We start from the raw sequence: 26,002 nt of genomic DNA on the forward strand, positions 1-26,002 counted from the left end.
GGGGTGTTTCTCCAAATCTTTGTTTGAACTGAATCTTACTGTAATCATTAGAGTTATACTGCATTATCTGGTGCTAGATCGAGATTTTGCAAGTATCAGTGCCCAAGGGACTATACACCAGCAACTCAGAGAAACTATATCTCTGTAAGAGTCAGTGCCGAGGAAACTATACACTACAGAGTTGAGAACTTTATGGGAGAGGATGAATAAATTACAATCAGAGATGATGTAATGAATATTGATTTCAACACTGGAGGCAGAAAGAGACTGCGGTATTTTAAGTTTAAGAAGAACAAGACAAGAAAGCTCAGGGAGCAATTACCCTTGTAACATAGTACAGAACTTGAACATTGCTGAGAAAGGACATATTTTAGCAAAGCTGTCATTTCGCATTCAGAGGAACAAATTCAGAAGCATATTTTGCCCTGAACCAAAGTATTTTTGAAAATGTTTTGATGAGTGCAAGAGAAAAGGTTTTGACAAAAGGTCTCTTTTTTTCAGCAATATCCTAGTAATCACAGAATCCCTACATTGTGAAAGCAGGCCACTTGGCCCATCGAGGCCACACCGACCCCGCAAAGAGCATCCCATCCCATCCCATCCCATGCCCCAACCTATCCCCGTAAGCTTGCATCACCCATGGTTAACCGACCTAACCTGAAACACCCCTGGACACTATAGACAATTTAGCATGGTCAATCCACCTAAACGCTACATCTCTGGACATGCAAACTCCAAACAGACAGAAGCCCGAGGCTGGAATCAAACATGAGTGCCTGGTGCTGTGAGGCAGTAGTGCTAACCACTGAGCCACCATGCTGCCCAAATATTGATGTAAGAGGAAAAAAAGGGAGTTTTCTGACAGGTTGGCAACCTTCATCAAGACCATGAGTCTTTGAAATTCTATTTGCTGAAAGAATGACCTGACAATATTTCATGTTTAAATACCTTTACTGCAAATAATATTGAAATAACACTATTGACTAAATACCGTTTTATTTTTGTAGTTAACTTACAATTTTAAACTACAGAAACTAATATTCTCCTTTTATACTTATTACCCATTGCACTTTTGTATCTGAGCTTAGCTGAGTAACAAGTACAAGTGACTGACTCAAGGTGTTTTTGGAAAGCTTCTTAAATCCACCACCAGTGGTAAAGCCTGTTGCAATCATTCTTTTTCCCTCTGCCCATCCAGAACAAATCTCCCAGAATATGCATAAGGCTACAAGACGTGTCTCTTCATCTATAGGATACCCCACCCCCCATATAAGGCTGTGACAGCTCAAAGTCAAGTAACCTTGTCTCTCTGCTGGCCACACACAGCTTCTTGCCTACGCTACGCTGTCTGTGTAGGGAAATCTGTAACCAGATCGTTAAAGATGACTTCCTCTGTCCTCTTTGGCACAGTCATGTGAAGCACATTAACCATTTATCTAGGTAGGGAAATAAATTAGCTTTTCTTGACCTCTAACCCCTCTTTGTTTACTTTAAATTTAAAGCTAAATTTAAAGTTCCAAAATATTATAACATTAGAGTATCTCATAACTATAACAAATGTTTTTGACCAGACTTTCAAACAACTTATTATACTTATAATGCAAGAAAGTCACATGGGAACTGGGAAACAATCCAAAAACAATGGGAATGTATAAACATTAATTAGACTAAATCTCATAGGGATGCAATTTTATGAAACTGCGTTGAATGTTGGTAGACTCCAGCATTTATTGCCTTTAATGCTGAAGCAATCTCCTGAGGGCTTCAGATGTACTCAATATTCACAGTCAATGTTAACACTTTCAGTTAGCAATTCTTTACTTTGTTTCCAATTTTCTCCCCTCTCATTTTTAGGGTAGAGATTGCAGCTGGGAAATGAGTTGCACAGGCACCTCCAGCCATGCTTTAAGAACAGGTAAACTAAAATAGATTTTGTAGGCAGCCTATTCAATTGAGCACTGGTCCATGCTGAAAGTTAACATGACTGCTGTACAGTTTCTAGCAGGAGTCACTGGATAATAATCACTCTTGCACTGGCTGAGATACGTTAGCACAGAACAGGTACTAAACCTGGATCTTTTTGATACTTTAGGCAACCTTCTATCAATTCTAGCAAAGGCTTTATCTAAACTGTCTCCTGCACTCAAATCTCTTCACGTTTTGATCAGAACTGAACACAGTGCTCAGAATGTAGTCTGATTGCAGGACTGTACAGTTTAACAATGACTTTTCTTAACTTTCATTCTATTGTTGTGCCTATATATGTATATCTCAGCATTCTGGCTTTAACAATTGTTACTCTGCAGTAATTGGTTACATTGAATTTAAGGGGCTATATCCATTTGAATTCACTACGCATGTCACTCAATGTTTTTCTACTTACATGGAGTATCCTTATTGAAATTAAGATCCAATTTATCTTGTAATTCCTAAGCTACAATGAATTTCTGAATCCAAGTCAAACATATAAATTGGAAGCAAAGTTATCCCTAGTGCTTAGCTGCCTCCTTTAGCATCTTCGACAAAATCTTCTAATACCAGCTATGTTCCTCCATTCAACCAATTCATTATCTATTTCCAAAGTATAAATCCAAGTACTGCACTTTGAACCTAATTAAAACTTCTTTTTGCAGACCTTCATTTGAAATAATTATTTCACATGAAGTATGATTTTTCCACAAAGGTCAAGGACTGCATATAGTGGACAGTGAAGGTGGTTATCTGGGAATGCAGCAAAAGCTGATCAACTGGGCCAACAGGCTGAAGAATGGCAGACAGTGTTTAGATAAATGCAAAATGTTGCATTTTGGTGGGTCAATCCAGGGCAGGACTTCCACAGTCAATGGCAAGGTTCTGCGGAGTGGTATAGAACAAAAGAAATCTAAGGGCACAGGTTCATAGCTCCTTGAAAGTGGAGTCATAGGTGGACAGGGTGGTGAAGGTGGCTTTGCATGCTTGTTTTGATTGGTCAGAGCATCGAGTACAGGAGTTAGGACATCTTGTTGCACTTGCACACCTGTTGGTGAGGCCACATTCGGAGTACTGCATGCAGTTCTGGTGGCTCTACTGTAGAAAGGATATTATTTAACTAGGAAGTGTGCAGAAAAGATTTACTGGGATGTTACCTGGACTGGAAGGTTTGAATGATAAGGAAAGGTTGGATAAGCTGGGACCTTTTCCCCTGGAGCATAGGAGACTGAGGGGCCACCTTACAGAGGTGTATAAAATCATGAGAGGCATAGATAAGGTGAATAGCCAACAGGTTTTCCCATGATAGGGGAGTCTAAAACTAGAGGGCATAGGTTTAAGGTGAGAGGGGAGAGTCACAAAATGGTCCAGAGCGATAGTTCTTTCACACAGAGGGTGGTGAGTGTTTGGAACAGATTACCAGAGGTAGTGGTGGAAGCCAGTACAATCTTGACATTTAAGCAACATTTAGACAGATTTGTGGAGGGGATAGGTATGGAGCCTTATGGACCAAATGTAGGCAAATGGGACTTGTTTCATTGTGAAAACTGGAAGGCATGGGCAAGCTGGGTCAAAGGGCTGTTCTCATGCTGTAGACCTCTATGACTCTTATGATGATAGGAAAGAAGCAATGGTTAGGTGAAAAGATGATTAGAAGGCTACAAGGTAAAATAAACCAAAAAGCTTAACAGGTAAGTAAAGATTTCAGCCAAGAAAAATAGCCTCCCAACATCTATTAAGCCCTATCAGAACTTTCTTCATTTTGGATTTTGGTGGAGGAACGACATCAACAAAATTCATGATGATACCAGAATAAGAGATTTAGTAACAGTAGAAGATTTCAGGAGGACACAAACATGTTAGCAGATTGGACAGTCAGGTAGCAGAAGTGAGAAATGTTATATTTTTAGAAGAAACAGAATTGGAGTACAAACTCAATTAATTCATGCTGTAGGTCGGATTCATTTTATAATTCATATGTTGTTGAAATATTACTTTTAGTTTGGGTATATAAGATTGTGGAAGTAACTGGGTTGGGAGGTTTGTAAACAGATCTAAAGTGATTGCATTTTAAAGGTGGCTAGTTTTTCTTTAATAAGGTCGGTGTTGGAAGTGTGAAAACATTAATCTATGCCTCATTTGAGCATTGCAATGGAGCCAATGAGCCTGGCAAGACTGAGGTTGTCTCTATTAAAGATATGATTGATTCCAAGATCAACGAACAGGTTTATAGTTGGCAGTATTTCATTGAAATCCCAGATATGATTCATTGCCATAGGGATAGATTGTCGAGAGGCCGTCCTTTAGTGTTGGGTTTATTTGTGCATTCTCTCATGGAAAATGTTGAAACAGATACTAGAGCCTGGAGAAGCAGAGAGAAAATAGACTCAAAACTGTACATCAGAAGCAAAGGGTGATCAGAAATCAGGGCTACCTTTGAGTTGGAGTCTTTGAGCGCGAGTACAGTGAGGCCCATGCTTCAGTTGAAGTGTCTACAATCATGAAGGGAGGGTTGCTGAAGTGGATTCAATAAGATCCCTGACAAATTTCACAATTCAGAGAAAATCAGGAACACTGAGAATCAAAGTGAGCTCCTGACAGTAGTGGTACATCTTAATTTTGGTTTCATGAAGGAACTCTCAGGATCCTGTAATGAATAAGAGAATTCTCAAATGGAAATAAAATAGGACAGAGAGTGTCTTGCTGAGAATTCAGGTTTAAGTAATTGAGTTTTAGAAATATAATGTACTTATTTTGTTAATTATACATAAAAAATTTCTGTGCAGAATCTAATTTCTTATGGCATAATTTTCATCTGAAAACTGGGAGTTTAAATTTATTTAGAAGTTAATGACCTTCCTTCATAGCATAACATTACAACTATCGGCAGGGGCAAATACAAGGACTTTTAAATAAAGGCTAACAATATTTAAAAATTTATAAGTGTAGGCTTACGGTCCAATGAAGGAATATTGTAGCGATTGCATAAGAACAATGAGAGCACTGTATCCAGTTTTTGATGTTCAATTACAGAAAAGATATTGAAACGTTTTAATATAAATGTAGCTAGATGACGCCAAGGATAGAAAACTAGTTATAGGGACAGACTAGGCCGATTTCTGGTTGAGTAGAGAAGGCCAGCAGGAGATTTAATAAAGCCTCAATATTATGAAACGTTTTGAGAATAAACATAGAATAGACCACTTCCTAATATTTGAAAGTCATTTGAAAAGGGAATCAATTTGAAATTTTCAAGAATTATATTAGAAGAAATGTCTTTACTCAAGATTAAAGTGAGAACTGCAGATGCTGGATATCAGAGCTGAAAATGTGTTGCTGGAAAAGCGCAGCAGGTCAGGCAGCATCCAAGGAGCAGGAGAATCGACGTTTCGGGCATGAGTCCTTCTTCAGATTCCTGAAGAAGGGCTCATGCCCGAAATGTCGATTCTCCTGCTCCTTGGATGCTGCCTGACCTGCTGCGCTTTTCCAGCAACACTTTTTCAGCTTTACTCAAGATTATTCAAGCATGGAATGTTTTGTAACAGAGAATGATTGAGGCAGAGGGCATTGCATCATTTAAATAAATGGATAAGTATTTGAAGGAAATGCTAATATAGGCTTTTAGGAAGATGGAAGGCAATCGGAATTAGTTGTAGATTCCTCAGGCACATAACTAATGCAAATATAATGGGCTAAACAGTCTCCTTACGTGCTGTAAACTTCTTTAAATGTACTTATTTTGAGTATTCAATTTAATTTATAATGTAGTTGTTTATTCTACTTAAGTTACAGATATCTTCTGTAGTGAATATTTGGATGAATTAATCACTTATTCTAACTTGCGCTCATCCTTAGTTTCAGCTTCATCATTTTGTTTTGTGATTTTTTTTTTTCCCCTGCATCCCACTTTGTTGCCCTACTATAAATTTTTTTAGATTAGATTCCCTGAAGTATGGAACAGACCCTTTGGCCCAATAAGTCCACCTCCAAAGGGTAACATACCCAGACTCATTCCCCTACCCTATATTTATCCCTGACTAATGCACCTAACACTATGGGCAATTTAGCATGGCCAATTCACCTGACCTGCACATCTCCGGATTGTGGGAGGAAACCGGAGCGCCCGGAGGAAACCCATGCAGACACAGGAAGAACGTGCAAACTCCACACAGTCAGTTGTCCGAGGCAGAAATCAAACCCGGGTCCCTGATGCTGTGAGTCAGCTGTGCCAGCAACTGAGCCACCGCACCATCCCAATGTTTTCGTTCTGCTGCTGTGCCATTAAATAGTTCACATTGGCCACGCTTTCAACTTGCATATATTGCTGTCATTCCCAGTAAACCTGCAAGTCGTTTTAAAACAGATTTTTAGAGGTTGGTCTTCCTTTCTACTTTTCTTCTGAGTAATTTGTGAATTCATGTACAATAACAAACGCTGAGTCGACATGCTGAGCTTAAGTGTATCTTTAATCGTATGTAGTCTATCTTGACTTAAAATGCTGAACAAATTTCCAACTAACTTGCCCATGCTGCTCATATTTTCTTTGAAATTATCCTTTTACCTGGTTCCTGATATAAAATCCATGCCTGGTGGTATCTTAGATTATGTTGAATTTGATCATCTTTATTAGCTGCCAAGGATGCCAAGAATTATAATTCTGGTATTTTTCAGGGTAACTATGTTAATCAAGATGCTGACCGCCTTTTCTGGCTTCTCAGACACAGTAGGCCATGGTGCAGTCCAACTTGGACTCTGACTAATATTTGATTGATTCATAGTCCCACTAAAATTGTCATCCATCCTACTGAGGAAAATCCACGAATGTAATAAGTATTTTTCCTGATTTACTCAACAGTTAACTACCTCCGAACAACAGGATGTCCAATTCAGACCAGGACAATTTGCTTTTGACTTGTGGGCATAATGGAAAGGTATCACACTGCTGTAATTTTAATTCTTTTTTCATGCTATGTGAGCATCTCCGGCTGGAACAGACCCCTACTGCACACCTTCAAACATACCAAGGGGCTGGTGAGCTGGCTTTCCTTGGGACAGTGTTCCCTTTACGCTATGTGTCTGTGCAGCTGTTCAAGGATCTATACAGAGTGATTGACATGTGGCACCAATCTTCACTTTGAAGAAGGCAATATAAAACTAATTCTCTGAATTTCTCTGGCCAAAGGGACTAACAGAGTGGTTATCCAGAGTTCTGATACCTTAAAGAGGGGGTCACAGGCTGGGAAAGCAGTCACTGTGGTCCCAATAAGCCAACTGGAGGGGTTTGACTCCCCCTCTGATCCAAAGAGCCTCCATATCAAAGAGCCCCCGATCACTAACTTGCCTCAGCAGCACTCCCCTCACTTGCTGAGGCTGCCAAGAGCTGCTGGTCCTCTGATTGGAGTCCCAAAGCTGGAAGTCCAATCTGCCATCCGCAATTGAACAGATAAGCTTGTGCGTGGCAAATTATGAGTGGGGGCCCTATTTCTGCAGAAAGAATCACTTGAATGAACCTGTATGATAGTCTCTTTGGCTAAATCACACGATCAGAGATAGGTCAAATGCTGTCTACAATCTTGTACATTTTAACTGGAGCTGCTTAATGAAAAAGAACCTTCAAAAGCTGATTGGAGGCAGATGTTCGCAGGTAAAGGGACGGCTGGAAAATGGGAAGCCTTCAGGAATGAGATAACGAGAATCCAGAGAAAGTATATTCCTGTTAGGGTGAAAGGAAAGGCTGGTAGGTATAGGGAATACTGGATGACTAAAGAAATTGTGGGTTTGGTTAAGAAAAAGAAGGAAGCATATGTCAGGTATAGACAGGATACATCGAGTGAATCATTAGGAGAGTATAAATGCAGTAGGAGTATACTTAAGAAGGAAATCAGGAGGGCAAAAAGGGGACATGAGATAGCTTTGGCAAATACAATTAAGGAGAATCCAAAGGGTTTTTACAAATGCAAGGACAAAAGGGTAGCTAGGGAGAGAATAGGGCCCCTCAAAGATCAGCAAGGCGGCCTTTATGTGGAGCTGCAGAAAATGGGGGAGATGCTAAACGAGTACTTTGCATCAGTATTTACTGTGGAAAAGGATATGGAAGATATAGAATGTAGGGAAATAGATGGTGACACCTTGCAAAATGTCCATATTACAGAGGAGTAAGTGCTGGATGTCTTGAAATGCATAAAGGTGGATAAATCCCCAGGACCTGATCAGGTGTACCGTAGAACTCTGTGGGAAGCTAGAGAAGTGATTGCTGGGCCTCTTGCTGAGATATTTGTATCATCGATGGTCACAGGTGAGGTGATGGAAGACTGGAGGTTGGCAAACATAGTGCCACTGTTTAAGAAGGGCAGTAAAGACAAGCCAGGGAACTATAGACCAGTGAGTCTGATGTCAGTGGTGGGCAGGTTGTTGGAGGGAATCCGGAGGGACAGGATGTACATATATTTGGAAAGTCAAGGACTGATTAGGGATAGTCAACATGGCTTTGTGCGTGGGAAATCATGTCTCACAAACTTGATTGAGTTTTTTGAAGAAGTAATAAAGAGGATTGATGAGGGCAGAGCGGTAGATGTGATCTATATGGCTTCAGTAAGATCTGCCAAGGTTCCCCATGGGAGATCTCATGGAATACAGGGAGAACTAGCCATTTGGATACAGAACTGGCTCAAAGGATGTGGAGGGTTGTTTTTCAGACTGGAGGCCTGTGACCAGTGGAGTGCCACAAGGATCAGTGCTGGGTCCTCTACTTTTTGTCATTTACATAAATGATTTGGAGGTGTAGTGGACAGCAAAGAAGGTTACCTCAGATTACAATAGGATCTTGACCAGATGGGCGAATGGGCTGAGAAGTGGCAGATGGAGTTTAATTCAGATAAATGCGAGGTGCTGCATTTTGAGAAAGCAAATCTTAGCAGGACTTACACACTTAATGACAAGGTCCTCGTGAGTGTTCCTCAACCAAGAGACCTTGGAGTGCAGGTTCATAGCTCCTTGAAAGTGGAGTCACAGGTAGATAGGATAGTGAAGGAGGAGTTTGGTTGCTTTTATTGGTCAGAGTATTGAATACAGAAGTTGGGAGGTCACATTGCGGCTGTAAAGGACATTGTTAGGCCACTGTTGGGATATTGTGTGCAATTCTGGTCTCCTTCCTATTGGAAATATGTTGCGAAACTTGAAAGGGTTCTGAAAAGATGGACAAGGATGTTGTCAGGGTTGGAGGATTTGAGCTATAGGGAGAGGCTGAATAGGCTGGGGCTGTTTTCCCTGAAGCATCGGAGGCTGAGGGGTGACCTTATAGAGGTTTACAAAATCATGAGGGGCATGGATAGGATAAATAGACAAAGTCTTTTCCCTGGGGTCGGGGAGTCCAGAACTAGAGAGAATAGGTTTAGGGTGAGAGGGGAAAGATATAAAAGAGACCTAAGGGGCAACTTTTTCACACAGAGGGTGGTACATGTATGGATTGAGCTGCCAAAGGAAGTGGTGGAGGCTGGTACAATTGCAACATTTAAAAGGCACTTGGATAGGTATATGAATAGGAAGGGTTTGGAGAGATTTGGGCTGGGTGATGGCAGGTGGGGTTAGATTGGGTTGGGATATCTAGTCGGCATGGACGGGTTGGACCGAAGGGTCTGTTTCCATGCTGTACATCTCTATGACTCTAAAAGCAGGAATTAGCTCAGCATTTATAATAGTGATTGGCCAATAGTAAGCATGAGGGATTTCACATTTAACCCAACACATGAACACCAATGCGTATGTTTCTTATTTGATACCCATCAACCTCCCCCCCCGTCCCCATCTTCAAATGTCACTCACTTGTTACAATTGCCAACGAAATGTGTAAACTCGAACATAGTGGCTTAAAATATTTCCTCTCGAGACAGCCAATGAGCGGGAAAGATTCTAATTTTACTACTAGTTATATCTTATAGCCTAAGTTGACAATATTCATCCAGCATCACATTTTACAGAAATACATTAGTAAAATGTCCAAAACATTAAGACTTTCTTTTTTGAAAATGTCATTATTTTTGTGCCCCAACCCTCAACCGATGCATGGATTTAAACAGGTTTGGTGAAATAAAAAAGGATTATTTTGGTCAAGGATTAAGTTGAGATACCAGAAGTCAACAAAACATTTATTCTGACCATGAGCCACGCTGCAAAATGCCTATGCTCCACAGTTGGCTAAGAATAGACCAGGTGTTATAGTGATGTCATCCATAAATAGCATGGTAATGCGCATTTCCTGGCCTCTCTAAGCCTCATTTAGAAATGGGGTCAAGTGCCTATTGAACAATGATTTAGGGCAGCAGAGAAAATTAAAAGGAGGCTTTTCATTGAAAATTCCATCCATGGTGTGAGGTATGGTATTGGTTCAGGGAAATGTTAGGAGTTGGGGTGGAGTTGCAATATTCATCATAACCTTAGCATGTAATGAAAAACGTGCTTAAAGCTTACTACAACCTGAGTCTTCCTGCACTCAAAAAAAAATTAATCAAATTCAAAATTGTGTAAGTTAAGAGCACTGGGCAAATGCACATCGTGTTTGCTTATCGGACTTTGTCTCGACTTCTGTTAGGTTGCTGGAATGACTACTATAACTACCTCATGCTGTGCTTCTACCACATATGTACAGATAATGGAGAAACAGAAAGATAAATTATTTACTTACCCCACTGATCACTGCATACAATAATTCTATTTTACTTTACTATTGGATGATAGTTTATGATCTGTGGTGTAAAGCTGTGCTGATATTGGATTTTCATAGAACCACAATTACATTGCAAGACATTGCAGGATAAACACAATGAAATACTCTCCAAATCAATTCTACAGGAGAAACATAATGAAATGCCCTCTGGATCAATGTTGCAAGATATGCCAGTGAAGAATTTTAATCTTTTAAACTCTGCTCAGATTTACTGCCTGATCCAGGAAAGCTTTCCTTTTACTACTCACCTTGTGACTGTTACTCCTTTCTCTGTGAAAATGACAGCCACTTCTCATGTCCACACACAGTGAAAGGCAATTTACTGATTGCTGCAATTCTCTACTCTGCTGCAGAGCACGCCTGTTGAATACTTTGTGGATGATGGTCTTAAAAATGACACTTTAAATCTATGCCCTCTTGTTCTCAATCTTTTTACCAATGTGGACAATTTTTTCCTTCTACTCTGTCCCAAGCTTTCAGGATATGGAAGACTTCTCTCAAATTTCCATTTCGGCTTCTCCTCTGAGGAAAACAGTCTCAACCTCTTCAATCTATCTTATAATTGAAGTTTCACAAGCCAAAATCATTCCTGTAAATATATTCTGCACTTTGTTTAATGGTTCACATGCTTCCTGGAATGTGTCACACAGAACTTTATGCCAGCTGAGATCTAACTTGTGTCTTATACAAATTTAGCACAACCTTATTGCTCTAGTACTTTATTTCCTATTAATAAAGGCTAGGATCCTGCATTCTTTATTAACTGGTCTATCCATCTGCCTTGCCACCTTTGATGACTTATGCATCTGCACAATGTTTAAAATAGTACCTTTTATTTTAAACTGTTTCTCCACAAGTTGTTTCTACCAAACTCTATCACCTTACACTCATCTGCATTAAAATTCATCTGCCACCCATCTGCCTCCTCTACCAACTGCTCAATGTCCTTTTGAATTTCTGCACTATCCTCTTCACAGCTTACAATGTTTCAAGTTTTCTAACATCTGAAGACTTTGCAATTGTCCTCTTCACACCAAGGTCTTGATCATTAATATAAATCAGGAAAAGCATGGGTTCCAATACTACCCTCGCTACCTTTCTCCAGCCCAAAGATTGTTCACTGACCATTCTCACTGCTTCCTATTGGCCAACTTTGTATTCACATTACTACTGTTCTTTGCATTTTATGAGATCCAACTTATACGCACAAAACCTCTCTGTTACTTCTTCAAAAACTATGAAGAAGTTAACTATGATTTTCTCTTTAGAAATCCATGTTGCTTCACTATAACTAACTTGTGCTTATCCAAGCGACTATTAATTCTATCACAAATGATTGCTTCTATAAGTTTCCCACCACTGAAATGAAACTGGTTGGTTTATGATTTCTTGAGTTTAACATTATACCCTTTTTCAAATCAGGGCGTAATGCTTGCAATTTTCCAAATCTCTGGCATTACTCCTGGATCTAAGGAAAATGAAAACTTATGGCTAGTGATTTCACAATTTCCGCTCTCCCTTCCATCAGTATCCTTGGATGCACTTCACCTGGTCCAGGTAAGTTATCAACTTTAGAACATAAGAACATAGGAAATAGGAGCCAAAGTGGGCACCAAGCCCTTTAAGCCTGCTCTGCCATTCAACAAGGTCATAATTAATCTACTCTAGACATCAACTCCTCTTTCATGCCAGTTCAGCGCAATCATTAACTCCTTGATATTTCAAAAAGTAGGTCATCCAGCTCAAGTCTGCTCTGTCATTCAATGAGGTCATGGCTGATCTTATCCTCAAATTTACTCATCCCCCTAACCCTTGAATCCCTTACTGACTAAAAGTTTATCTCAGCCTTGAATCCACTTAACAACCCAGCTTCAACAGCCCTCTTCAGTAAAGAGATCCAAAGGTACACTACCATCTGAGATGAGTTCCTCTTCATCCCAGTCTTAAATACTGGTAGGTGACCCCTTACCCTGCGATTATGCCCTCTGGTCCTAGACTCCACCACAAAGGAAAACAACCACTCTACATTTACACCGTCAAGCTCCCCATCAATAAGGTCTCCTTTCCTTCCAATGAGTACAAGCTCAACCTTCTCTACTTCATCTCATAAGAAAATCCCTTAATTCCAAGGATCAACCTTGTGAACTATCTCTTTGCCGCTACTCTCAGTATATCTTTGCTTAGGTATCTTGATGTCTATATCTGTGTAGTCCTTTTCCATCGTGAAGATCAAATCAATGCAAAATATTCATCAAGGACTGTGTCCATGTCTTTTGGGTCTACACTCTGATTACTTCTATGATTCTCTTACTTATTTTAGTCTTCATACGTTTATAAAAACCCAGTGGGTTTTGATTTATTGTATTGGCCAGTGCTTTATCATGCACTCTCTTGGATTTCCTAATACCCATTTTAATTTGTGCCTTGCACTTTTTATACTCCTCAGGGACTTGACATCCAAGGTTCTCCAGTCATGGATCCACTGGATTTTGTCTTTATAGGAATATATTTGCCCTGTATTGTTGTTATTCCCTTCTCGAATGCCTATGACTGCTCTGACAGACTTTAGTTACTTGTGAATAAACTATGTCAGAGCAGTCATAGGCATTCAAGAAGGGAATAACAACAATACAGAGCAAAAATATTGTCCCTCTTCGGACAAACTGCATCTTATTCTTAATAAAGTTGGACTTCCCCAGATTAGAATTTTTAGTTCTGTCCCCATCCTTAACCTTTTCCATACCTATTCTAAATCTAACTGAGTTACAGTCACTATCTCCAAACTGTTCCCCTACTGATATTCCTTCTGCTGCCATAGTTCATTTCTGAAAATAAGGCACCTCTTTGTTTGCTTTCTATGCACCAGCTAAGAAAGTTTTCTTAGATACAATTTAATGATTTTGTTTCTTTAGAACCTTACACATTAAAATTATCCCAGTTACTTTGTGAAAATAAAATAAAGAGATGAGTATGCAGCACCTGTGGAGAGAAAAGCAAATTTAATGTTTTGAGTCCGGTGACCCTTTGCAAGACGCAAAGTGTTTTTCTCTCCACAGATCCTGCCAGGCCTGCAGAGTTCCTCCGGAACTTTCTGTCTTTAATTTCAGTTAATATGGGAGTAGTTTAAATCCCCTAGTATTGCTGCCTTGTTATCTTTAAGACATTCCTGAAATTTGATAACATATTTCATCCTCTACTTCTCCGACTGTTTGGGGGCTTATAGTATTTGCTCTTTTTGTTTATTTACTTTTACCCACATAGCCTCAATTGATAAATCCCACCTAAGATATCATCCCTCCTTACTGTTTTGATTGATTCCTTGACCAATGCTGTGACCGCTCCCACTCTTCCATCCCTTCTCTATCTCATCTGAATACCCTACTGCCAATCCAGGAGAGAGAAACACTCTTGAATTTAAATCACTAAAGCTAGAAAAAAATTTGAGAATGTAAGCGGAATTACGATCATGGACGAAATCAGAAATAGCGTCCTGGCAAATTTAAAAACTTGTTTTGATAGCCATCAAGTAGCAATGGTCAGACAAGCAGTGGTTGTGGCAGATGCCTATGATATCTTATGCAATTGCAGGCGGGTAGACAGTCAGATTGGAATCCACAAGGAAACAGAAGGAATAGGACTTCTGCAGATGGAACAGGGATTAATTTTGGAGAATAGGCAAAAGGATCCCATAATAAAGAACAGTTGGAACCAAGGGGTGATAAAGAAGTTAACATGCTTCCATTGTAATATGACTCGACATACCAAAGTCAATTTTAGGAAATTAAATGGGAGACTGATTGCAGAAGTAGGAATATCTAATACATCTTCAGAAAAGGAGGCAGCTGAAAAGTAAATTAAGGTATTAACATGAAGCTATTCAAAGCAATGATTCAAAGGGAATGAGTTTCCTTAGAATGTACTAAGAAGGGAGAGATTGCTCAAGACAGTCATGAAGATTCTTTGAGAATCACAAGCAGAATGAGACCACTGGAAGTTTTGAGTATTTTATCTCAAAGGGGGAATTTTTCCCTTTCTTTCCGTGAAGAAGGTAAACCAATAGAGATCCTAAGAAAGATTGGAGAAAGTCAGTCACTGATGATGGCTGACAATATTAGGTTACTGAAGGAGAAAATATTTCTTGGAGGTATACATAGAGGTTACAAATTAGTCTCATTACAGTGAGTTGGATTAAAGAGTGACTTGGTAAGTGGCGAAGTCACTGTAGGAGTGAAACAAATTTCTTTAGAAGGAACTAATTTTTATTTTGAAAAATGACCTGGTAGGTTCTGGGGAGATAGTTATGGGGAACAAGAAAATGACAAAGGAGTTAAGCAGATATTTTGCATCAATCTCAGTGGTGGAAGATACTTTGAACTTTCCATTAATACTAAAGAATTTGGGGAAGGATTTAAGTACATGACAAGTAATATTAAACAAACTAATGGCGCTAAAGACAGATGAGCCCCTGGCCTTGGTGGTTTCCATCCTAGAATCAAAGTAGCAACAGCGATATTGGATGCATTGGTTGTAATTTTCCAAACATCCTTGGATTCTGGAAAAGTCCAGTGAATTGGAAAACTGCCAATGTGATAACCCTATTTAAAAAGGGAGGAGACAAAAAGCAGGTAACCTAGGCCAATTAGCCTAACATGCATTGTTGGAATCAATTATTAAGGAGGTAATATACATTTGGAAAATCATAGTCTACTCAAGAGTAGCCAGCATGGCTTCATGAAAAGGAAATCATGTCTGACTAATTTGCTTCCTGACAGCATTGTGACTAGATCTTAGACACACAGATTTAGACAGGAAGAAAAAGGAGTCTCTGAAACAGGGAGACTATTTTGAAATTCAATTATTGGACATAATTTTCAAAGTATTTAACTAAAAAGGATGTTGTTAAAGAGAATGAAGCTGATAAATGTGCCCATTTTCTTTAATAGAAATGCATAGATGTATTTTTGACAGACAGAATGTAGGGAAGACAAAGGTTAGCTTTGAGGTTAGATCCTTGTTGGGGGAAATAAACAGAGATCATAGTGTGGGAATGGGAAGAGAAGTCATTGCAGCCAATTCTCTGGTTGTGACTGGATTGATAAGAGTGGAACCAGTTCAATTTTGCCGGTGAGGTGGTCAACCATGTCACAGCCTGAAGAGGTTAACAAGACCTGTTGCAGCAACTAATGAAATTTCAAAATACATTATGGATTAAAATCTCACCTTCTTGTTGTGCTGAAGAGATAGTGTTATAGCACCTCCCTCTTCATTTTCTGTAATTTCTGAACTGTGTAAATATCTGCTAAATTTTGGGAGACTCAGACTGGGTCTGCTGTCAGGGTTAAACATGTTGGCTGAGGCAACCATCAGGAAGGCGTTTGTCACTGGACCTAGGAATAAATGCAAGAGTGTCATTAATGTGGACAATACGTAACATACTGCATCGATAATTTACTCAATATTTACCAATACTTTAGAAACATAGAAACTAGGAGCAGATGTAGGTCAGTCAGCCTTTCAGATCTGCTCCATCATTCAATATGACCATAGTTGATCCTCTATCTCAACACCACATTCCCACCATCTCTCCATACCCCTTGATGCCTTTAACATCTAAAAAAATTATCAATCTTTTTCTTGAATATACTCAGTGACCTGGTCTCCACAGCCTTTTGTGGTAGCGAATTCCATGCATTGGCCACCCTCAAAGAAGAAATGTCTCCTCACCTCAGTCCTAAATGGTCCATTCTGCTCTGAGACTTTTGACCCTCGGTTGAGAGTAGCCGACCAGGGACTCAGCTTCCTTCCGCATCTAGTCTGAATAGCCCTGTTAGAATTTTATATGTTTTAATCCTTTCATCCTTCTAAATTCTAGTGGATACAGGCCCAACCAAACCAATGTTCCTTGTCTGACAGTCTTGCCATCCCTGGTGTCAAGTCAGTGAAACTCTGCTGCACACTTTCTATAGCAAGTATATCCTTTCTTGGGTAGGGAGACCAAAACCGCACACAATATTCCAGGCGAGATTTCACCAAAACCCTGTATAACTGCAGTAAAACATTATGTCTAAGCTCAAATCCTCTTGTAATGAAGGCCTACACAGAGGAACTTTGATTATCTGGCATTTGATTATCCGAATATTGGATTATCTGGCAAAATTACAAAGTCCCTATGCTTGGCTAAACAATGTTATCCAGCATTCGATTATCTGGAATTCAATTAACTGAACAAAATACTCCCCGCCCATGTCCTTTGGATAATCGAGGTTCCTGTGCATTCCATTTTCTTACCTAACTGCTTGCTCTACCTGCCTGTGCACATTTATTGACTGCTGTACAAAGACGTAACAGAGTGTGACAGAAAGCAGGTTAATACTGGAAAGCAATACACTTTTCCATTTCAGGTGCTCAGAGTCAATATGGAGAATTTCCAGATCAATTTAATAGGAGAATAGATAGAACACAACAGTCTTACAAGTCATTTTGCTCTAATTAACAAAGATGGAAAAGTCCCTGATTGTAGCAGTTTCCTTTAATAGCTCTCTGTAGTCTCTGATATTGATGATGTGTTACTGAATTGACAATAGTTCACTGAAACAAACAGTAAATTTTCTTCACTTCAAATTAACTTGAGTTGACATCTTAGCGATGGTCATTCATCAACTATGAAGACTCTCAATGTATGTCAGCAGGTTATGTGACATTGGATATTATTGGCCCAGTGTTATCCCCAACCCAACATCCACACATATTTAACCTAGCTCTGAATCAGAGCATTTGGAAAGCATAAAGAGAGAAAAAAATCAAGAACCTGTATTTTTTTTTAAACTGTTCAGTTGGGCTTAAGGGAGTAACTACTATGTTTCTTCTGCTCCCCCAGCTCAACATAAAGTAAGGATCAAAACTGGGATATTCTAACCCATTAGGCCATGGAAAAAATAACTTTTAAATAATTTGTAGTGGATTACTGTACAGACATTTTTTTCAGAACTCTGAAATTTCTGCTAAAGTATCACCCACCAGTTCAAATTAATTTCAACCCTCTACAGGATTTAACTTTAAATGTTTAAAAATTATTTCTGTGTGGTTTATTACTTAAAAATAATCCTGCAGTGAACAGAGAAATAACTTGAGCTTAAAAGATGTATTTTCAGTTTGATCATCAGTCAGAAAGAGACATTAGCTTTATGTTCCAGGTGGGAGCTGTCTCCGACAGTTAGCCTATTTCGGTTGCTTCAGTTTTCTGTGTTAATTATTAATTCTGAAAATCCTTGATAAAATTAAATTATGGATGAAAGTCAGGAGTTTTAAGCCTGTGAAACTCCAGTCTTAAGCACATTTTAAGAGCAGTTTCTCAAGCTGTGGTAAATAAATGAGTTTGCAGTGTTAACACCTGAATATTTAAAGGTCTGGAAAATGCACGGTCATCTGAAGTTTCAGTTCCATTGTTCAATTTCTTTCTTCTTACGAAGGTGCTGACTTTGGTTGGAGAATGTGTGTGGGCTTGCGAGTGTGGTGCTGGAAAAGCACAGCAGGTCAGGCAGCATCCAAGGAGCAGGAAAATTGACGTTTCAGGCAAAAACCCTTCATCAAGAAAATTCTCATTCCTGATGAAGGGCTTCTGCCCAAAACTTCAATTTTCCTGCTCCTCGGATGCTGCCTAACTGCTGTGCTTTTCCAGCACCACAATCTTGACTCTCATCTCCAGCATCTGCAGTCCTCATTTTCACCTAATATGCGTGGGCTGTCCTTTGAGACGTTACCCATGTGGCCAGGCAGCAAGTATTCCATAACTAATCAATCATGTAGGACATGATGCCAATGCCTGATCCAATCCCATGTTGATATATGTGCTGTCCACAAGATATCTCTAGGTACTGATTGAGAGCCAAATCCTTAACAACTTCTGAAACATCTCTTAACTAGTAGCAACAAAGAAACTGATGCAAAATATAACCAATGCAACTAAGCTATTGGCGAACAGAAAACTGAGAATCAGATTGGGGAGTGTGCATCGTTAAATCACATGCCCCATGACTTAAAACATTTGTAGTGCAGCTGAACTCATCAAACTTTGGAATTAAAGTAATGGCCTGTCAGCAATGAAACAATTCAAAATTACACAGAATGATTCTCAATTAAAAGTCATCCAAAAAGGCATAAACAGCCTGAATGTAAGGTGTCGTGTCAGGACATACTAATGTGACATAGATCCAGCTGATCTAACAAAACCAATAAAAAAGTATCACCCTAATCTCGGTTTGATTATCCAACTAAACATAGACCTAAGCAATTAAAACTGGATGCTTATATGTACAAGTTTTCTACTCTCAAACTGCACTGGTGCATTAGATATAGAAAATAGTAAAATAGATATCATCAACAGGTACTTAGATGAGCCAGAATAAATCAGTGCTACATAAGTACTAAGCCCTTTTCCATATAATAAGTCATATTAAATTGCTACATCCTTGAAGTGGTTGTTAGATAAGACTTAAAGCTTTAGCTATATAGTCAGTAATAATCAAAACTAACAAAGCATGTGTGAACTAACAAAATTGGCACCCAGACTGTCAAATTTAGCAGCTAAAAGACATGCTAACAAAGGCCGCAGATGAGGGACATACAATGCATACAAAGTCTGTGGGAAGCAAAGATAATATGGGACACAGAATCATAGTCTTAGACTCATACAGCACGGAAACAGACCCTTCAGTCCAACCAGTCCATGCTGACCATAATCTCAAACTAAACTAGTCCCACCTGCTGCACTTAGCTCATATCCCTCCAAACATTTCTTATTCATGTACTTATAGAAATGCCTTTTAACTATCGTACTGTAGCTGCATCCAGCACTTCCTCTGGCAATTCATTCCACAACAAACTACTGTGTTAAAAAAAAGTTGTCCCTCATGTCTTTTTAAAATCTTTCTCCCCCAGTTTTGAAATCCACCAACCCAGGGAAAAGACACCTGCTATTCACCTTATTGAAGTGTGGAAACTGTAAAATGCTTGCTGTAATCTGTTTAAAGCTTGAAGGTATTTATAACTGAGCAGAGTTAAAGTTCTCTACTTGTGTGCGCATTAAATTAACAATCATTATCTGTTCTCCTTAAGTCCTCCATCAATTTATCAAGAACGCCTATAACAGTTTGGTGTAGTCACAGGAGACGGTGTCACATCCCCAGCATCGACACTGCAGTTGGATGACTTTATTTAAATTTACCACTTGTAATTAGAGCAGAGAACTGTACCAGACAGATGTGGATGAGATCCAAAGAATCTGGAGGAGGACTCAGGACATGAAACGCTGAGTGAAAAGACAGAACTGTGCTAGTGGAGAAAGTATGGGTTAAGTGAGAAAGCCAAAAGGCCATGCAGAGAGGTGAGACTTCTACAAAGCTGCCAGCAGAACAGGTAGGCTAAAGCCATGTGGTCAGGAAAGGTCATACAGACAGCCAAAATAAATAAATCATGGAGTGAAGTGAGACACCTTCCATTTTTCCTCATTCCTAGAGGGCAGCCAAGGCCAAGGATCCTGGAGAGTGGCCACAATCAGACAGAGAAATACTACAGCACTGACAAAGGATGAAATTAGCATACACAAAGTATAGATTTTAAAGGGAACCTGTTAGTTTATTTGAATCTGGAATTGTGGAATGTTTAAAGGCCCAAATGCAAAGGGTGAAAATGTTCAAAATTATTAATGCCTGGGACTAAATAGAATTGTTTGATTTTTGTTGTTAAGAATAGTATGAGGATGTTTTTAAGACTCATGAGAAGACAGGAACAGTAAACTGTTTTCAGAACACGGGACAAATAATACAAGAAAGAATAAATATCCACAAGTTGGATTCAGGATGATGTTTAAGGAAGGAGAGCTGTAGGATCTTTAAGTTAATTTGATTTGGCAGTTAAGCAATTTTGCCTGTGTGCGAGCAATTATTAATAAGCATTTTTTTTGGAAAACAGAGCAAAGTAATCTGTAGGTAAACAATACTAAACAGATAGATAGTGACCATCCACATCTTCAGGTGTAGTAGGGAGAAGAAATAGAAGCTTTGTGATCAATTTGAAATGGTGTATGCTAATTTGTATTCATTGTGATATTGCACAAAACAGGCTAGCAGTTATATAGACAGTAGGTAAACATTTGTGGTTTTACATGATTATATGGTAACATGGAGTCGAAGGGCGTACATCACTGCGGGGGAGGGCACATACAGCATAAGACAGCAATTAAAGAATTCTTGGGAGCTGTGATAAGAGTTAAAGTACGTTAGAAGGACAGACCCCTTTCAACTTTGTGCCTGATGGGTAGTTGAAGCAGCTAAGGAGGCAGTTGCAACAGGTCCTGAACATCAGGTAGCAGCAGCGACCATTGGTTTGGAAAAAATAAACATGGCACATTTACGCAGGGATATGGAAGAGGAAGAAAAAATATGCTAATGAGAAGATAGGATGGTACTGCCACACTGTACGCATTGTAACCGCAAAATATACAATGGAAATACATCCCATGGTAGGGAAGGCCACATGGTGGAGGATGAGCAGGTGCTGAGGGTCGAAAAGGGTGGCACTGGAAAAGCACAGCATGTCAGGAAGTATCTGAGGTGCTGGTAGTGGTATGGAATGGAAAGAGATGTAGTAAAACACTGTCAGCAATACTTGGTACATGTCCAACATAATTTGGGCAGACCAAAGTTCAAATGTCAACCACCCAGGACCAAAGAGACCATGGGAGCAATTATAAACTGATTTCATAGGAGTACCTCCCCCACTGTGTCAGGTAAAAAAAAAAATCATCTTTTGGTCATTATTGACCAATTTACCGGGTGGGTTGTAGCCTACCCCATACGAGACTGCCGAGTGACAAACATTCCTTGAATAATAACAGAAACGGTAATCCCATGAAAGTTGCATCAAGTAATTAAGGGAGCACATGGAATTGTGATCTTTATTGTTACAGAGAGAGAGAGCGAGAGAGATAGAGAGCGAGAGAGAGAGAGAGCACACGAGCGAGCGAGAGCGAGACAGACAGACACAGTGGTTAGCACTGCTGCCTCATTGCGCCAGAGACCCGGGTTCAATTCCCGCCTCGGGCAACTGTCTGTGTGGACTTTGCACATTCTCCCCGTATCAGCGTGGGTTTCCTCCCACAGTCCAAAGATGTGCAGGTTAGGTGAATTGGCTATGCTAAATTGCCTGCAGTGTTAGGTGAAGGGGTAAACGTAGGGGCATGGTTCTGGGTGGGTTGCTTTTTGGAGGATCGGTGTGGACTTGTTGGGCCGAAGGGCCTGTTTCCACACTGTAAGTAATCGAATCTATTTATAAAAATTGGGCGGCACGGTGGCTCAGTAGTTAGCACTGCTGCCTCACAGCACCAGGGATCCAGGTTCGATTCCTGCCTTGGGTGACTGTCTGTGTGGAGTTTGCACACTCTCCCAGTGTCTGCATGGGTTTCCACCGGGTGCTCCGGTTTCCTCCCACAATCCAAAGATGTGCAAGTTAGGTGAGTTGGTCAGGGGTGAATATGGGCAATGGGTGGGTTACTCTTCGGAGGGTCAGTATGGACTTGTTGGGCTGAAGGGCCTGTTTCTGTACTGTAGGGAATCTAATCAAAAATAAGGAAATCTCGTCAAATATGATGATGAGATCATGTATCTGTGTACAGTAGTTTTTTTAAAAAAATATATACTAGCATTTGAAGCAATTCCAAAGAGATTCAACAGGCTAATTCATGCGATGTAGTGGTTAAATAATTGAGAACAGCTAAATATGTTATGCTTTTATTCATTAGAGTTTAGAAGAATGAGGGGTAATAGATTGAGAAATACAAGATTTTGAAGAAATTTGTCAGACTTTTGTGGAGGGATCTTGAATTAAGGGGCACAGCTCCAAAATAAGGGAACACTGAATGAACACGGAGATGTGAGCAAGTTTCTTCTCTCAGAGGGTACTGAATGTCTGGAATTCTTTACTCAGGAGAGCTGTAGAGGCTAGATTATTAAAAGCATTTAAAGAGGTAGACAGACTTCTGAAAAATCAAGAGTCGAGGACTGGGGCACATTTGAGGGGGTCTGAATTACCTCCTCTTATTTCTTTGAAGTTTGTAAGTTGTTGAGAATGAAACAAAATTTGACACCCTCATCATCTAGAGCACAGTCAAGGAAGAATAAATGAATAAGGCATTAAAGAAAACATTAGCTAAAGCCATACAAGAGACTAGCAGGGATGGGTTGATTTGCTATCTAATATTTTAATGGAACTGAGGCAACACCCAGCAGAATGACTGAACTGATTCTGTATGAGCTGTTGACAGGAAGAGCTATGAGATTGCTAGGGAGTGTCATGACTGGTAGTAAGAAATAGGATCTGCACGTTTTTTGAGAAAGTAGTACAACCAGCTGCATGAATTGTGACAGGAGATTAGAGATCAGTAATTTTTGAGAGATATAGAGGCAAAAGTAAACCAGGCAGAGGTACTCAGTGTTTAGAAATAAGGTTTGCACCTAGATGGGTGGGACCATACATGGCAATTATGACCCGTGATGTATGCGCTTACACTGACGTTAATGGCAAAAGTGAACCAGGTGAGTTGTTACAATAATCAACGTAGTCACCATTTAGTCAGCTCTTTATTCCAGATTTTATTGAATTCAAATTTCACCACCTGTCATGGTGGGATTGGAACCATGTCCCCGGAATATTGTCTTGGGTGTGGAGAGCTACTACCATGGTGATACTACTATGATGCCATTGCCTTCACAGTACACTTTTAATATTTGTTTGTGCATGTGTGGCGTTTGTCAAAGAGTTCTGAAAGGGGCAAAGTGTATGTTACATAAATTAGAATTCCTGTCGTTTTACTGTTTAAGTTATGGTTATGACACAGTAACAGCAACCCAAACCAAATCAGCCTCACTATCATCAAATTCGCCACTGAAATCAAAACATTCAATGATCCTCCAAACCGCCCAATTGTTTCTAATTAGACTTTACAAACAGATCATGGACACCAAGTTTATAATAAACAAAAATGAATTATTAATGTAACTTTAGCAGACCACAGATAAATGAGGTAATCCTAATAATATCCGCAAACTAAGGTCCAATCGTCATTGATCATAACTGTGTCTGTGAGAGACCCAGGGTAAGGGATAAATTTAAAAAAGAAAAGAATTGTAATTTGTCAGTCAATAAACAGTTTCTAACAATTGTTATGAAGTCTACATGGAATCTTTCGACAAGAAATTATTCACAGGCAAGTAGATCTATATACCTTACTTGAATTCCAAAGTCACTGATTAATGCAAGCAGTTTCAGTAGATTTTTAAAAATATCTACTTAATTCTGGGATTCTTTTCTCAGAATCTTCAACAATTTGAATACTGGACAGAAACTAGAGTGTGCAAAACTAAGCAGCAGTCTCCATAAATCACTGCCTCCTTTTAAAACCCAGTCAGAACCGATTCTCTTGACTGACCAATTCAGCATCACATCATCTGCTAGCCTTGAGCATAACAACAACTCAGTGTCGACTCGTCTACAATGTTGTTAGATCAGTGATTAAGTTGCATTAGTTTTCCAGGCCAGTTCTCGGTAGAAAACATCTTTGTTCTCTTCTCTTTTAAAGCAAGCTACTGTTCAAAGTTCAGTTCTTAACTTCAACTCTCAGTTTCAACCAAAAAAAATTAAGAAACAAAGAAAAATAGTAATGGTCTCTACATTACAGGTATACTGTTAGAGATTAGAAATTCATCTGGTCTACTTTGTGTCATTTATAAGAAATTGCTAAATTACAATAGTTTGGATTCTGGGTAATCCAAGATGGAGGATGGGAAAAAACTGTGGCTGAGAGAGCTGCTCCTTTCCTGAGGAATTTTAGGCATTGGAGGTGATTTCCTTGAATTCCCGGAACAGTAATTACTGCTGTAGCTGTTGCTGCATTGTTTTGGAACTTTGGAGAGAAAACAAAGATAGAAACAATGGCACTTTTAAAGGGGGGGGGGGGGAGAGAAGAGAAGAGAGAGAGAAAAAAGAAAGCCTACACTGGTGTCCGACACAGCAGTGAATCTGCAATGCTACTGCCTTTGCTGTTTGAGTTCAAGTATTTCTGGACATTGGAGTGTGTCTTAGAAAAATTAACAAACAGTGAAAATCACAATTGACCTCGGAGGAACCTGTGTGAGAGCGCTCACAGCACGGGAACAGGTAATTGTATGGTTTTAAAGTCTAACCCTGCTGTCTATTTTTCTATAAATCTACAACTGTGAGTAGAGTGGATCCTTTTTGGTTATATGTTTTATTGAGGTCTACCACTTGATTAAAATTTATACATATAAAACATAGGTACCAAGTTAACCTGGATTTGTGTTTTTTTTTACAGCAGTAGGACTGTGCTGTTTTCTGGGTCTGTAGAATGTTAAGATGCAAGGTTGGCCTTTAGTACAGTGATGTGCTCTTCCTGTCGGATGTAGGAGATTAGAGAGAATTTCCATGTAACTGATGATTATGTCTGCAGTAAGTGTGTTTGGTTGCAAATCCTATCATGTCATATGGATGGTGTGGAGCAACAGTTTAGAGGCAATGAGGAATTTACAGGAGTTATGGGGTGTGATGGATGGCAGTTATAGGAAGGGAGAAAAACCGCAGGTACAGTCAGCTAGATTGGTTACCTCCCAAAAAGGTAGGAGGAGGAGGCAGGTAGTGCAGGAATCTCTTGTGGCTATCGCCATATCAAACAAGTATGTTGTTTTAGAAATGTAGGGGGTTATTGGACTCTCAGGGGAATGTAGCATGAACAGCCACATTTCTGTTACAAGGAGTACGTCAGGTTCTAAGCGATTGACTGTGATACAGGACTCTCTAGTCAGAGGCACAGACAGACATTTCTGCAGCCGACAGCGAGAAATCAGAATGGTGTGTTGCCTCCCTGGTGCCAGGATCACCGATATTCAGAGGGAGTGCATAATATTCTGAAAAGGGAGTGGGACCAGCAGGAGGTCATTGTACCATTGGAACTAGCGACATAGGAAAGAAAAACCATGAGATTCTGAAGGAAGAATAGAGGAATTTAGGCAGGAATTTAAAAAGGAGGTGCTTGAGGGTAGTAATATCTGGATTACTCCCGGTGCCACAAGCTAGTGAGGGCAAGAATAGGAGGACAAAGCACATGAATGCATGGCTGAGGCGCTGGGTCGGGGAGAAGGATTCACATTTTTGGATCATTGGAATCTCTTCTGCTATAGGAATGATTTGTATAATTGTACTTGAATTGGAAGGAGACTAATATACTGGCAGGGAGACTTGCTT

General features: G+C 39.7%; 1 protein-coding gene across 1 annotated transcript in view; it reads right to left on the minus strand.

Annotated features, from left to right (window-relative positions):
- The window catches only part of wdr18 (WD repeat domain 18), a 217,438-nt gene that overhangs the window by 4,493 nt on the left and 186,943 nt on the right, over positions 1–26,002 (minus strand). Inside the window, exon 9 of the mRNA XM_043721023.1 lies at positions 15,911–16,077. Within this exon, the coding sequence (XP_043576958.1) occupies positions 15,911–16,077 (167 nt within the window). The remainder of the gene's footprint in view (positions 1–15,910; positions 16,078–26,002) is intronic.

This window comes from Chiloscyllium plagiosum, chromosome 31 (genome assembly GCF_004010195.1).
Source record: "Chiloscyllium plagiosum isolate BGI_BamShark_2017 chromosome 31, ASM401019v2, whole genome shotgun sequence".
Taxonomy (NCBI): domain Eukaryota; kingdom Metazoa; phylum Chordata; class Chondrichthyes; order Orectolobiformes; family Hemiscylliidae; genus Chiloscyllium; species Chiloscyllium plagiosum.